This window comes from Pyxicephalus adspersus, chromosome 2 (genome assembly GCF_032062135.1).
Source record: "Pyxicephalus adspersus chromosome 2, UCB_Pads_2.0, whole genome shotgun sequence".
Classification (NCBI taxonomy): domain Eukaryota; kingdom Metazoa; phylum Chordata; class Amphibia; order Anura; family Pyxicephalidae; genus Pyxicephalus; species Pyxicephalus adspersus.
Window position 1 is genome coordinate 160,132,847 of NC_092859.1, and position 16,138 is coordinate 160,148,984.

Here is a 16,138-nt window from a genome sequence, read left to right on the forward strand (position 1 = left end):
GTCTGTCACTGAAGGTCTGTGATTGGGGGTTCTGCACTAGGAGGGTCTCTCTCTGGAGGTCTATCACTGGGGGGGTCTGCACAGCTGGGGGGGGGGGCATCTGTCACTGGGGGGGGGGGCATCTGTCACTGGTGGGGGTTATACGTCACTATCCTGAGACTGGAGCAGAAAATTCCAGAACCAGAACCGAAGCAGAACTGCCCCCTCCTGTACACAGAACAGCATTGCAGTAACATGAAGAATGATGTGCTGACCATTACAATAATGACAATAATCTGATATAATCATCTCCTCTCCGCTGTATCGCCTCATCACCATAGCAACAGCCGCCATGTTTGTGTCTGGAAGATTCTATCTGGCAGTAGACCGGAAGCGGAAGTTCACAGGCGCCGGAAGTTGGTTTTGAGAGGAGAGAGCGGAGACAGAAAACAGTGAGTGTAGAGTCCATGTGAGTTGTCAGGTGGGGGGATCGGGCGGTGTGTGGTCGTATAATAAAGGCCGCCTCTCTATACGGTGCCAGGGACAATGGCGGATCTCTGAGCAGTGATAGAGCTCACAGGGATACCCCAGGGAATCCTCCTCCAGGTGTATGTACAGCCATCGTTTTGTATAAGCAGGGACCCCCCTCCTCCTGGGTTTCCAGACTTCTCTCACCCCCTACATACCCCAGCACTCCTCCTGGGTCAATCGTTGCCCCTGACTTCCCTCTGGATCTACCCCTCTCTTTTGCCCCAGCTTCTCCCTCCCCACTGTTGCCCCTGGTTACCTCTATGGCTCAGAAGTCCTTTTCTCCTGCCCTGTGATCTCAGCCAGTAGGGGGCACCTCCTCTTGCAGGGTGAGATGACAGCACAAATCATTTAGTTCAGATATTTTGTATAATTGTAAATTGTTTTCATTTCCCTCCTCAGATTTACACATGGTGGGGGGAGGGGAGGGGTTATCAGTTCTCTGACCCTCAATTTCTCTTCAAACCCTGCACACCCTCTGTTACCCCCAGGCTGCTGTGCTGCCCCATGCGCTTCCGTTACTGTTTATAGATCTCACTGGAGCTCCGGCCTCCACCAAATGTCATTCTGTTACAGCATGGGGGGACAGCTACCCCTGTCATGTGTTTAGGTAATAAAGTGAGAAGGGGTTGGAGCCCCTGTCAGGTTTTACTCTTCTATTGATTTCATTTCCCCTTTTATCAGACAGGAAGTGAAGGAAAATCTGCAACAGGGAAACAGACAATAAAAACTGTCAGAGGTTCCAGCACGTTGTATGGACCAAAAAAAAATGTACTTTGTATTTGTGTTAGAGGGTTTCCTCCACTTCCTGTATTGGTGTGACAACTTTCCTACCAGACAGGAAGTTAGGGAATCTCACCACCCAACTGAAGAAAAACTTGAGAGGAGTTCAGTAAATCTGGGTTTAAGCAGGATCTGTCCTATTGCTTGGTATGGGCAGTCCGGGAATAGGAAATATTCTAATATTAAAAAGGTTTGGGCTACTGTCTGTCACATGGGGGAGATTTTCATCATCATCACCCCCCCCCCCCATGTGACCTGTTGTATTGGAGTGCTCTGATGTCTGGGGATTGGTAGAAGATCATGTGACCTGTCTAATGTGAGCTCTCCAAGGTCTGGGGATTGGTAGAAGATCATGTGACCTGTCCAGTGTGAGAGCTCTGATGTTTGATTATTGGTCCTTTACTGTCACATGGGGTAATCCAGTCTGTAAGAGACCCAATCACAGATTGTATTTGCTCTTCTCTTGGAATTTGCTTTCATTACTCCTCATGGCTGATTAGGGGTGGCAGTAGAGCCAGAGTAAGGTAAGTACATGGCACTGGGGAAGAGGGCGCTGTAATAAACCCTTTGTCAGGTCCCTGGCGGGCATAGCACATTTTTACCGTCCATGGCGCCCCCTGCATGCTGGCTGTGTCAGATCCTCGTTCACCCCCCCCCCCCCCCCCCCATGTATTGTGGCTCTACCCTCTGGCCCCGATATCATTACATGGGAATGGAGCCAGGTACATGGGGGAGGTGTCTGACACTGGGGGGGGGGGTTATGTATTAAGTGCGGTGATGGCATTTAGTGACTTCACCAGCCAATGACACTGCAGGGGAAATCTTTAGGTTCAGGAGGTCCCCGGGGCCCCGGATATATCTCAGATTTCAGAGTTTTCTCTACAATAGTTTGCAGTATTTGTGCTGACCTTCAATGTCACCCCCACCCATTGTGTTCTATTTTCAGGGTGCTGTCATGGAGCTGGGCATGTCAGACCGCTATGATCACCCTTTGCTGGGTATCCTGCAACATGTGGGGAACATCCAGGACTTTCTAAATGTTTACTTTGGCTTCTTGTACCGGAAGACAGACTTTTACCGATTGTTGCTGGGCCCTCAGGATCGGCTGGGATTTCCCCCTGGTGTTGCACAGAACATGGTTCTGCAGGTGAGTAGATGGCATTTCTAGTATCTGGTAACCATGGTAATGGGGCCCCAAAACTATTTTGTTAAGGGGCCGGTTCGCTATACCTTCTGATCTACAAGAAAATAGGCATTGAGGTCAGGACGCAATCGGCAGTCATTTTCTTGTAGGGCCAGCAGATATAGTCACTAAAACAGCCAATCAGAGAGCCTCTTTTGTGTGCCAACCATTGACATGGTTGTTAGGACCTTTCTGATTGGCTGGCAGGTGATGTAATGTATCATTATTTACACCCTCTTGTCACCTCAGCCAGCGCAGTATTGATAACATGGTGATGCAGCCTGAGGGCCGTAGCCCCATGATGGAGGCAATGCTGTTGCTGGAGCTGATTTGCACTTTTCTCCTCTCAGGCATTTAAAAACTTCGAGCAGCTGGCCATGAAGGACCATAAGCAGAGAGTGCAGGAATTGCAGGAGAAGCTGAAGAAGCAGGAGGAGAAGTTGGCTGAAAGTGGTGAGGCACCGATAGCCACAGAAGAAGTTGTGGTAGAGACTCCAGCACAGGAATTACCTGCAGAGAAGTCGGAGGATCTGCCAGAAATATCAGAAAAAACTGAAGAGGTGGAAGCCAGCGCCAGCAATACGGACGTCTCGGCTTCTGCAGCCAGGTAAGGTCATCACAGATGAAAAGTTTCCTGTGCCCTTCGTATGGCTGCAGAACAGTCAGGGGGTGTTGGGTAAAAAAATAAAACTTCTGTCCATAACAACCAATTACATTTCATTTGTAAAAATATGAGCGGTGATGGCAGACTGCAGCCAGTGAAGTCTGATGTCATGTTCATGGTTCAGCCGGAATATTCCATATGCTACAATAAGTAATGGGAGAATGTGTAACAAAAAAGGAAAAATAACAATTGACCATTGTAAATTATAGCACTACTAGTAAGGTAAAGACGGATTCTTAGATGAGGCATAAAATCGTCTATGGCTGGGTACACACATGCAATAATTTGGATATTTCACATTCCAAACTAGGTCTGTACATACAGCTCTATAGAGAGGGGAGGGGGGAGAACGAGTGAGCAGCACCCCACTGTGCTCTCTCCCCATCACTTTTATTACGATCGTTCATCATCTGTGGATAAGCCAGGGGTCAGATTCTCGCCCTATATCAGCCCTGAGGCGATGTGTGTGTATGCAGCCTTAGTGATTGAAATTCTCCTATTTATTTACTTGTCATGGCAGCCCAGGCCCTTATTGTGGCCCTGTAAGGTGCTGGATGTCACATCTGACACAAGAATGAGCTGGGAATTCTTGCAGACTGGTAATACCTACACATTCATTAACCTTCTTTGTCTCAAGGCAACCCATTCAATTTGCAATTTGTCCCTAGACATTGATGGACAAACACTTCACTTTGACTAATTATAAATATGGTTGTTTAAACAGAGGCCGAGTTATATATATATATATAGTTATACAATATATGAATATCTAACAAGCAAAAACCAGTGTCTGATCCCCCCAGTAATCAACCCCATCTATTGGCCCCCAACTTGTTCTCTTCCTTTACTATCTATTATGTCACTGACCTGAGCAGGAGAGTAGCATGCTGGGAACTTAAATGAGGGAGGGGGCTGTGTTACAGAACTGACCCCCCTGGAACAGTCAGGTTTATGTATGAAGTTTTAAGGCATATTGCAATTCCACAGAAGATCATTGAAAGAAAATAAAAACATTGCCAGGAAATAATTCAAACCTTTTCTGTGTTTTTACCGGCAATTCCTTTTGTATTTGGTGCCCGTGTCTCTTTTAAGGGTGAACTTCTATGCAATCTTTGTACTCCCTGTTCAAGGTGTCTGATCTTGGTACATAGCTCACAGCTGCAGCTACTCCCTTCCTAGCTTGCATAATACACACAGGAAGATATTCACTTCTGATCTGATCTCCTGGAAGATAAATCTCTCAATGCCCCAGTCCCGGCTGTATTTACAGATTCTGAATTTTACACTTATGTCAGCTGTGACTATGGAGGATAATATTGTCTTTCCCTGAGCTCGGTGTCCGTGCCGGGTTCAGGCTCTCTGTGTCTGGGCTTTGTTTCAATGCACGATGTCTCCTCTGTGGTACAGATGTACAGGAAGATATAAACCCAGCCCGGGATGAAGGTGAGGTGCAGGATCTTCCATTTACCCTGAAACTCTTAAGGGAAATCTAAAGTTTCTATAATTTTCTGTTCACTGACCTCAGAGATTGTTTTATCCCTTAGAATTGGAAGCATCGTCCTGTTTGGTAAACGGGTACAAATACTTCAACACTTATTGACCTCCCTGACAATAAACTGAAAACATTTTAATACAATGAAGACACAAATATAGAAATGAATCATTGAGAGAGAATTGTGATATCTTTAGGATTAGATTAGAAATGAACGTGTAATGAAAGGTGGGATATTGTCTGGAATGGAGAGAAATTGCTTTAATTCCGGCCACCATAGAGCTCGGATGCAGACTGTATTCCCTCTACATCCAGGGTGTCAACATAAAGGCCGGCCAGGAGATTTACTGTGTTAATAAGTCAGAGGCAGCACATTGAGTGAATATATATAATATAATATAGTACAAAGGTAAATTGGTGCACCGTACTCCAGTGCCAAGAAGTGAATGAGAAGTGCAGGAAAACTCCCTTTATATTACATTCAGGAATAAACGGAGTTCTCTGATCAGAATAAAGAGACAATATAAACACAAATCTCAGTGTTCAACACAGAATTGGTTGGGAAGAAGCTGTAGGTGGGTAATACCCTCTGTACTGTGACCCCACTTTTCTGTACCTCCAAAAAAACAGCCGGGTGGTGCGCCCAGCTAAAAGAGTCTGGGGGGAGCACAGTATCTGTATATGGAGTCTGCTTTGCTTTGCCTGGCTATGAATGCAGCCCTATAGCTTTCATCTATATTATTGGGGTCAATGGGAACATCCTAAACTGCGCTATGGCATGTGTGTTGATACAGAGGTAGTAAAACAGCCTCATCTACATGAGCATTTACTCCGAACCTTCTGATTGATTGTCAGAGGTCCCTAGAAGTTGCATGGGTGCTGCATTGCCAACTGCTGGCCCTCACACACCAGGCTCATTGCACTAAGCTGCACATTATTTGCAGCAACAATCCTTATTTTGTGCCATACAAAAGGCAGGAATTAGTCTGAAGGTGTCGGGAATCTTCTTACTGATATGTTCAGTGTTATAGTGCAGTGTGAAGGTTTCTGAGTGTCAGAGGCTGCAGAACACTTTAGGAGAGAACATCCGGAGCAGTGTATGACGTTGTGCCAAGCTCTGATTTTGGTATTTGTGTAATAAATTAAATCTTCATCCCGATGAGCTAGGCAATTCTACATCATTGTTTAGATCTCAGGTCTGCCCAATCCGCCATTTCTATAATCCAGTGATGAGTTAGCGCCGGTGTTGGGGTTGCACAGATTACTGTTGTTATGCAGTAAGGACAGAAAGGATTTGTATGAATTGTGAGAGATTTTTTTAAATAATCAGATATAGATTGGGTTTCCTTTATGTCTAATTAATGAGACCCAATAATAGCAGCTCACAGCAGCTCTAAATATTACTGAGAGAGTTATGGGGGCTGCCAGATCAATATCTATGTTAGTTCTTCACAGATCCAGGGAAACTTTCAGATATTGGGATCTGAAAATGCTGAAATCATTGGATCAGAATGTCAGGCGGAAAGGACCCAGACAACAATTTTAGTCTATCGAGTTCTCCCCATACACAAAGTGTTATTGTGCCCCCTCTGTAGATTCCTATAGATCTTATTATAGAACTCGCTTTGTACTACAATTATTATTATTATTAATAGTCTTATAAATATGTATATAGGCAAAGGAAAAGAGTGGAAAGATAAGGGGAAAAATGGGGAAAAGAGGAAGTGTACAGAGAAAACAAGGGGAAGGACTGTGAGTCTGTAGTCACCGTTACACCTCTGTCCTTTGAGCCCAGTGATTTTCCCGGCACTTTTCAGCAACCACCTGCCTGTTTTTGGGTGATTATTGATGAGTTGGGTTACCATACAGGGGCTACCACCCACCTACAGCTTCTTCCCACCCGGCTTCATAAAATTTCTGGGTTGAGCACTGGAGCCACTCGGCGACAGATTGGATAAAGATTTAGTTGTGTTCCAACCAGCGAGCAAGCCGCAGGGCCAGTGTAAGGGTGGGACATAGTGGGAAATTGCCCCGGGCCCCATCTTGCAGAGTGCAAGTCAGCTGGAATGCTAAACATCCTGGGCCCCCATTATATATACCCCGGGCAGTGCCAAGTAGTGGTTGGGTTGTAAATGGCGGTTGCAGTCTGACGGCAGAAATTGGTTTATAGAACTCTCTCTAATCAGTCCCGTGTCATAGCCGCATGTTGAGTCATAGTACTGAGTCATAATGTATAATGTGATGAGGAAGGCTCAGTAAATGAGAATAATCAATACGTTGGGTCTCTAGGACTGCACACACCGAGAATACAGAATCTGATATATATGAGGAGACAGGGAGGGTGCATGCTCTGTAATACCAATCACTTGACAAATGTCAGCTGCACTCGGCTTGGACTTTGTCTAACTCTGATTCTCTTTCCAATCAGGAGCCAAGATGACTTCCAGGCAGACTCAGACAGTTACAATGGTGCAGTAAGGAAAGACTACACGTGGTCCCAGGATTACAGTGACCTGGAGATAAAAGTTCCCGTCCCCAAGGAAGTGGTAAAAGGCCGACAGGTAACCTGAATTCATTGTGCATTGTCTATATGGATACATGGAGTGTGTGGGGTATGCTGGGCGCCCAGCAGAGGGTGCAGCACACTAATATTGAGAATATATCCGGCTCCAGGCAGACACAAAGGAAATATGCGGAGTCTGAGAGGTCTGTGTGCGGCTGTATTAAGTGGAAGGCATCCTACAGAAGCCAGCCATACACCAAAGATTTGTGTACAAAGAACAATCGATAGCTCCTCGTTATCAATCATTTACCTGGATTAATGCCTTGAGTCCCACTCAATATCAGTAGTTTGATATCAATGAATAAATATTAGTGGGATTAGGTTTTTTTTAAAAAACTAGTACAGTGTTTGGTGGACAAAAGCATTTACAGTGTTACACATTTGTATTTGCTTGGTTGGTGAAGTGGTTGTGAAGGTGCAGCTCTCCTGTCCTTACCCTCTTCTGGGGTATAAAGCAGGGAGAAGTCCCGCCAGCTCTTTGTGAGGAGCGGAGCCGCCCCATCACAACCACCAGTCAGAGAGTTCTCCCCACTGATCACTAAAGCAGAGTTGTGGTATACAGCGGGGAGCGCTACCAACATGAAACAACACAACAAGAACTAGTTCCAGTTTAGTTGACACTGAAGAGACAAAATCATGCGCTGCTCTTCCCTACATGTGAGATTTTTCAGTTCTGTCCCATTTAAACTATAAGCAAGTTTCTATGCCAATATAGTAATCTGTACAATCCGAGATTTATAAAGGTATTGCCATGCATCTCATAGAGTTCTGACTTACACCTTTGCTTTCCTTCAATGTTGCCAGGTGTCGGTGGACATTCGGAGTTCGTATATCCGTGTGGTGGTGAGGGACAGTCAGGGAGAACGCGTATTGATGGATGGAAACTTGACACACAAAATAAATGCAGAGACGTCACTTTGGAGCCTGGAGCCTGGGAAATGCATCTTGGTAATAAGATAGATGAGGGCTCACGTGTTATATTTCTGCAGCAGGTGCAACACAACTTCTTATATAGGTTCATAACGTATAGCGTGTTCTTACAGAGGAACTCCAGCCAGTTGGTAAATCCATTAAAAAACTGAAGCTGATGAGGCCGGGAGTGATGGGGGGAATTAATGCCCTGGCTCCACCAGTGGTTGGGAGTTGGGAAGAGCACCGCTGACAGGGCTGTGCTTGGGAAACACAAGTTCAGCAGAATCCCCTAGGAAATGTAATTCCCAATCCAAAGAAGCAATTTCCAGACCTTCTGTGGAATAAACCATTTACTGAATGGTCACAGGAACACCCCCATACACTGGGAGGGTGGTAGGGATGGTAAGTTTAGGGGAGACCTGGTGCATCCCCATGGATGGAATATGGGACCCTTGGAAGGAAAGCTTTTCTCCTGCATTGATTTTCAAGGATGAAAGAAAAAACTCTGAGCTGTAGGTCAAAACTGGGGTAAGAAATATCAGGTGTTACATAGCAGAAGGGTGCTATGTCCTGTGAATATCCTTCCCGGGACACAGGAGTGTTATTCACATATTTAACAAGTTTCCTGTTCTTCTATGAAGTAGTGTAAGGTACAATCCAGCGGTATTTTGGATTTCTGTTGATTCTGCGTTTATTCTGCATTATTTGCTCCTCTGTAGCCATCATGGAAGTTTTGCTGCCTCGCTCATACTAACAATGCTTAGAAGTTGACCTTTTTTTTTTTTGGATGTGACTTTGGGTATTTGGGTATCCAAGGGGTGAATCTTCAGGTACTGGTATGAATCGGTGTTGGTTGTAGAGAACTAAGGTCAGCTTGCTTTGCCTGACCTGCGCTTGCCAAGATACATTGAACTGCCATTGTAAAGTCAGGAATGAAATGTTTGATTTGTTGTAAAGCTCCTTTACAGATTAGTGACTTCTCTTCCCCCACAGATCAGCCTGAGTAAATGTGGTGAGTATTGGTGGAATGCCGTCCTGGAGGGGGAAGAAACAATCGATATCGACAAAATCAACAAAGAGCGCAGCATGGCCACCGTGGATGAGGAGGAGCATGCCGTGCTGGACCGACTTACATTTGACTATCATCAGAAACTGCAGGGGAAACCACAGAGCCATGAACTAGTAAGTGGCAATTTCACCACGTATTTGTCCACATAGGGCAAATCAATGGGTTTGTAGCTTCCCTCCATAGTGTCTTGTACTTTAGCTCCCTGCTGCTCTCATCTTAAGCCCCCTGTAAGCTTCCTTGGTGATAAGTTAACATTTATTATTAATATTATTAATAAATAGTATTTATATGGTGCCTACATACAATGCAGCACTGTACATTAAATATGGGTTTCAAATGACAGACATTGACACAGAAGGAGGAGAGGACCCTGCCCAGAAGAGCTTACAATCTAAGAGTTGGGGGAAGTATCACTCACACTGTGGACACATTCTGCCTGATAATGGGGGGTCTGGGGTTCACCTTTAAGACGTATCTCCTGCACCTGACACCCCCTCTGGCTGTGTCCCTGTAGTTCCTAATCTTCCCTTAGGCAGAAACATTTCAACGAATTGTTTTCTAAGCTCTAATACAGCCAATTTAGGTAAAATCTTCAACGATTTACACGAGCATTAGGCATTCTTGTAGTTTTGAAAACCCAGAATCAGGTGAAAAAGTTTGTCAGGAACATTCATTCTACACAGCTTTCTCTATAGCTCATATTCACCTTGTGTCTATATAGTTTTAGAGCGGAATTGTCAACACTTTGCCCATCTGATGGTTCTCTCTTCTCACAGAAAGTCCACGAAATGCTGAAGAAAGGATGGGAAGCAGAAGGATCGCCATTCAAGGGGCAGCAGTTTGACCCCTCCATGTTTAATATTTCCCCGGGTTCTGTGCAGTTTTGAGATGAAGGTTATGAGGGGATCTGTCCCTGCAGAGATTGATGTTTACATCTAAAGACCGAAGCCGCCTATATCATGAACATTTGTATGGAAATGGCAATTCTGACGGGTGTGTAAACATTCACCGGGACTTGCTAGGAAATGGACTTTTTATACATAATTTGTGCAGAAACGAGTTCTTTTTCCTCTGCTGGGTTTATTCACAAGATGCTGCAGGTAATGATTTGTATTTGTATTGCAGATATTTATTGTCTGAGTTGGTTTACATGACGTTTCCTGTTTAAAAGGAAATCCACGCTGTAGTGTTGGTGCTTCTGATTGTTACTCGGATTATTCGCTTTTCATAACTCTTCAGTTTGATTTTACCTGCAATGGGTGACATCCGGGATCGCACCACAGCTATAAGGTCACAATGTGCCTTTAGTAGTAATTTGTCTGCGTGCTTCGATTCACAGAAATGTTTTCTCTATAGCAGCATGTCATACAGAGCTTAAAGGGGCTGCATTGTCTTCTATGGAGTGCGATATTCTGAATCTTCATTACATTAACAAAAACTAAGATTGGGGATTTCAGTGGGGAACAGTAAGGCTGATATAGCATTTGTCCACCCACTTGTACCCACCTTTGTATACAATGGAAGGTATAGTACTGTGATTATACCCCTTCTAATACTGAACCATTGGTCTCTATGTGCCCCATAACATCTACCTCTGGTCTATAGTCTCCTGTGGATGAACACTGGATCAGTGAAATTGAAGTAAGCGGGTGATAATAGACGGGGTGATTCTACATAATACCTGATAATACATATCCTCATCTCCATGCCATTATACTGGTTCATCTGTATTGTGTAGAATAAAAGCAGAACCATCGCTGAGATAGGAAGGAGTTGTGTCTGTGGGTTTCATTCCGACCAGGGTAACGCATTCATAGAGAGGAATCACTGAGTTTAAATATGGAACGCGGCCAGAACTTTACATTTCCTAATATCTCTATATACATACGAAGCTATCATTCTTATATAATATGTTTTCAGAAACCTCCATTTTATATTCTTAACCCTGAAAGGCAGCCAGAAAGATAGCAGAGGTTCTGTGTCTGCCTCTTGTTTTATGGAAATCAAACCCTGAGCTACCAAAATGACTTTAATCTATTGAAACTTTTGGCATCAACAAAGTGCCCGGCATCTGCAGACCTTTTATTGATCATTTCTTCATCTTCAGATTGAGAGTAATGAGCAGGCTTTGTGTATGCTGGAAATTTACCGACTTACCTCCGCGCTTCCTCTTCTGTAGCTGTTCCTCCCGGGGCTCCATGGCCACAGATTGTTGGTTTTCTTTCTCACCGGCCTAATTTAAGGTAAAGGAGCAGCATTGATACATTTGGGCTGCAGCTTGGTTTAGGCATTTTGTTCTGTGAACTGTTACAAAGCTTTTCCAGCTTTTAGCAGATTTTCCTGAAGTTTTAAAGCAGAAATGAGGGATCATAATGACACTTTGTATTAAACATCTTTATCTGCTTCCAGTCTGTGATGTTAGATATACAAAGTGTCCTGCTTATATGATCTGTGATTGTTGCTGGAATAGAAAGTTACCTAAGCTGTTGGAAGCAGCAGAAAGTTTTGCGAATGCTTTGTAATAGTTGTTTTTGTAGAATATGGCAACGTCCGGGACCGGGCCAATCCGAGCAGCTGGGGAGCCATTGCCTATAATAAACAGAAAAGAGAACCCGACTTTGTGAATCTTTTCCTAGTAGAGATGAATCTTTGGCTTTGTGTTCCCTGGCTCAATAAAGGCTCCGGAGTGGCGCTGACGGGTTGAACGCTGCGTTGTTCACATCATACTATAAGTAGTTTGTTTTAGGCCTCATCTCTTGGTGCTGATATTGTAACACATGAGAGATTTCTGACAAATTCTGTTAATAAATAAAGTTTTGTGTGTCATGTGTGTTTCTATTTTGCTTTATTCCAGACTTTCCTGCATTTCTCTTTATTTTGAGGTCTTTGCATCTATTGCCAGATCTGACATTTTTATTTCCTGTATCGGTCTTCATGTGACGTTTCTTAGTTTAGCACAAAGTCATGTGATTAGCCATAGAGTCGGGTGATTTATCAAGAAAGTTAGCGCCTCGCTAATACAAGCAGAGCCTCCTACATGTCCCAGACTATGGGGCCTAACACTATATTGCTGCATTACCCTCCCTGGAGGTCTAATTCTCTTTGTATTTTCTGCCAAAGGCGGTACATTCTTTTGTATGGAAATTTATTTTACATCGTAGACCGGTAATTCTTAGGCATAACTCACTGAAATATGTCCAATATTTAATACATTTAATAATAAACTTTAAATAAACAAAAATCTGTTAAAACAAGCGTGCATAAAAATAATGAAGCCTGTAATATACCTGTACAGTAGCATGTATAATGTATATAATATAAAGATTTCCTTGTATTGGATTCAATACAAAATAGTTCGAATTTCCCACTGCACTCCCGCACCCACTAATGTCACCGGGAACTCCATTTTTCTGCTTCCGGCACATCACCTTGAGGTAGTGACAGCTGACTTGTTGCCCATTATACCCCCATTCCCCCTCATTGGGGTCCATTGTACCCAGATTGTCAGTGTTATTGCTGATTGGTGTGTACAGCAGCGTATTATCATTGTCTGCCCCTGACTTCCATCGTTTTGTGTGAATTATTAGTACATAGGTCCCCCATAGGGCGCAGCGTGTTCATAGCCGGGGTATAATGATTCTGCATTATGCAATCTGCGGTCTCTGCACCATTATATAACGCCGAGCTCCTCATTTATCATTGTGAGCGCACAAAGGTGTTTGGAGGTTCTATAGAGCTCTGGATGCCCCATCACCTCTATATGGAGTGCTAGGGGGGTGCACAGCCTGTAGGTGGGGGTGGGGGGTGCACAGCCTGTAGGTGGGGGGCAGCCGCAGTGTTACAGCCTGGGTGTTGTTATGGCAACCGACCATCACTCCTGATTGTGTGTTTGTGTGCTGCACACTAAGGAGAAGATTTGTTCACTGCTGTAAAAATGTCTGAAACGTCCTCACTATGGGCAGCAAGGAGAGGATGGAGCTGGGGGGAAAACAACGCAGCACAGCGCCATCCTACCCAGAGCTGCCCCGTATTCAGTCATTGCTTTCATATTTCTTTCCAGAACAAAATTACCAAAATAAAGATTTGGTCTGATATTGTGATCACAGAATCACTGACCCCCTTGCTAGGCTATTTGGGGTATGTAATAGGGGTATGGCCCCTGACAAATGGGGAGGTATATTATATACACCCCAATATATACTATACACCCATATATATTATTTACACCCCAATATATATTATACACCCTTATATATTATACACCGATATATATTATATACACCCCAATATATATTATACACCCTTATTATTCACCCATATATATTATATACACCCTAATATATATTATACACCCATATATAATATATACACCCCAATATATATTATACACCCTTATATATTATTCACCCATATATATTATATACACCTCAATATATATTATACACTCATATATTATTCACCCATATACATTATATACACCCCAAAATATATTATACACCCTTATATATTATATACACCCAAATTTATATTATACACCCATATATATTCTATACACCCCAATATATACTATACACCCATATATATTATACACCCTTATAAATTATTCACCCATAAACATTATATACACCCCAAAATATATTATACACCCTTATATATTATTCACCCATATATATTATATACACCCCAATTTATATTATTCACCCATATATATATAAACCCGGGTGTAAATCAGAGGTAATGTAATATAAAATAATTGTTTTGGTAAGTTTCTCATGTTTTATTTAATTTATTATTATCTTATATTTATATAACACTGACATATTACAAACTCTGCAGTCATATCACTGTCACTCAAATAGGGTCACAATCTCATGTCCCCCCAAAGTTATATGCCAATTACCCTAAATACGTTATTTTTGGAATGTGGGAGGAAACTAGAGTACCGGAGGAAACCCACACAGACACGGGGAGAACCTACAAACTCCATGCAGATGTGTCATAGAGATACCATGCTGCACATTTAAATGTCCCCTTGGGTTGTATTTCATGAAACATTGATGTTCCTGGAGAAATAATTTCAGTCTCTAACAAGTGAAGTCTCACACGTTTCCCCATCTTTGTCTTTCTCTGCAGCTCATTGCAGACAATGCGACGTCTTCTCCAGGAATTTCCACTCATGATGAATAGTGACTGCTACTATTCCCAGGTTCTTATATTTCATTATAGCTCTCAGTGTTATTCCTCTCAGTCTTTGTTAATTTTCCTGCCACACAAATACTGTTTACTCGCATTTATGCTGCCAGCCAGAAGATTGTTTTGACGCCACTGGGATGCCATATAAATGCGCGCAGCAGAACAGCGGTGTTTGATGAAAGTGTTTTAATGCTTTCTTGTGACTAAAGACCCATTCACGTATTTTCTGCTTGTACTGTAAAATATAATTTTATATACTAAAAATACCCCACTTGTTTTTCTATAATGGCGGCTTATAGTTATTCACCAGTAATTTAAAGTGAACCCGCACCACATTGGTAATATAACATTAGGAAGCCATTCCTCGATTAGCTGTGAGCAGGCTGCAGGGAAGGCTTTGGGTTTGCTTCCATTTCAGAACAAATAGGGGAACACCAGAAATTGCAGCAGCCATGTTGGTAAAGGCGGCCATGTTGGTAGAGGCGGCCATGTTGGTAGAGGCAGGTTTTTGCTTCCTCATGTCAGAGCTTCCAGTAAGGAGAACAAGCACAGTAATGATATAACCAAGTTTCATGCAAAATGTCCTGCGACTTTCAGAGAAAGAAGTGATTTGATATTGCTTATATACAGCTATGAGACTATAGACATAGGGGTGTGTGGGTGAATCACAAACCAGGGGGAGCACTGCTGATTTTGTTAGGATGAATCCCAGACAAAAGGTACATTTATCGGGATAATATTAGAATACAATGAAAACGCCTAGATGTTCTCTATGACATATAAGAGAACAAATCTCTATTTCATGTTCATACGCACTATATGTGGCAAATACATAGGAATTAATAAATTAGGATCTGGCTTAGACATTGGCCCCATCCGTCCTGAAGGTGACGCAGCAGAAGCCCAGACGCCCACAATGGTAGCTGACGACCTCCGATGTGTATAAAAGAAACAGGCAAAGTAAAATTGGCAACCACACAGCTCGATGTATAACCAGCCAAGGAAAAATGCACAATAATAACACAGAACAAAACAATTCCCAGCAGGGTTGGAAGCTCGGGTAGACTCCAGTTGGGGACCGGCCTTCAGAGATGTTGTGGTGCAGCATTGTTGCTTCTCATTTATTTGCACATTTTTGTTTTAAAGGGTTCCTTTTTATGCTGAGTGTATAGTAAGTTTTCTGGGGACTGTTTAAGAAATCCATTCCAGGTTTGCTGGATCACCCAGCTTCACTGATAAAAGTCTATCTTCTCCAGCCTTGGAGAGCTTTAATAAATCAGACCTATTATCACTAAATTTGTGAATCTTTATTGCCTCCTCCCTGATAGAGGAAGATAGAGGTGAAGTCTTTTCAAGGTTATATTATATTATATTACATTTTCTGTAGCTTCTCAGACTAGAAGTCAATGGGTGGATCTCCACATCCAGAAACATTGCACAGAACTCCTTATAAATGATATATTTATATATTATATATACTGGAGGTTCTGGTTCCTGCCTGATAATGTGATACATAAACTAAACAATAATCATCGGGAGCTTCAGCTTTTTACCAAACGTTGGAAACACGACAACTGGCCATAAGATTAGTGGTTCCAGGTGATTTCCTAAAGGAATACAGACTATTCACTCAGCAACATGATTCCTCACCTTACAAGGGAAATTTCACTGAATGTGAATGTGGGTAAAAAAAATCCAATCTAAAAAAATGTTTGAAGTGAGTGAAGCCTGACTATTCACTAATATCCAAGACGTAACTCCTTTAGTAAATC

The 16,138-nt window shown here is 42.9% G+C and overlaps 1 protein-coding gene across 5 annotated transcripts; it reads left to right on the forward strand.

The window, feature by feature from the left end:
- The first annotated feature begins 350 nt into the window (after window positions 1-350).
- Window positions 351-11,999, forward strand: NUDCD3 (NudC domain containing 3). Of its 5 annotated transcripts, none has more exons than XM_072402925.1 (7): window positions 351-431; window positions 2,237-2,437; window positions 2,824-3,080; window positions 7,058-7,190; window positions 7,997-8,140; window positions 9,098-9,286; window positions 9,950-11,999. In XM_072402925.1, exons 2-7 carry the CDS (start codon window positions 2,246-2,248, stop codon window positions 10,058-10,060), a joined length of 1,026 nt encoding a protein of 341 aa, XP_072259026.1. In that variant the 5' UTR covers window positions 351-431; window positions 2,237-2,245; the 3' UTR covers window positions 10,061-11,999. The 5 variants fall into 5 exon arrangements, with proteins under 5 accessions (XP_072259026.1, XP_072259028.1, XP_072259027.1 ...); XM_072402927.1 differs by having other exon boundaries at window positions 419-448; XM_072402926.1 differs by lacking the exon at window positions 351-431 and adding an exon at window positions 455-587.
- The last annotated feature ends 4,139 nt before the right edge of the window (window positions 12,000-16,138 follow it).

Excerpts from the sequence above, each read along its gene's own strand:
- NUDCD3 (XM_072402925.1), top strand. The coding sequence starts at position 2,246 with ATGGAGCTGGGCATGTCAGACCGCTATGATCACCCTTTGCTGGGTATC. Across the intron at positions 3,081-7,057 it reads GTCTCGGCTTCTGCAGCCAG|GAGCCAAGATGACTTCCAGG; the intron begins GTAAGGTCATCA and ends CTTTCCAATCAG. Across the intron at positions 9,287-9,949 it reads AACCACAGAGCCATGAACTA|AAAGTCCACGAAATGCTGAA; the intron begins GTAAGTGGCAAT and ends CTCTTCTCACAG.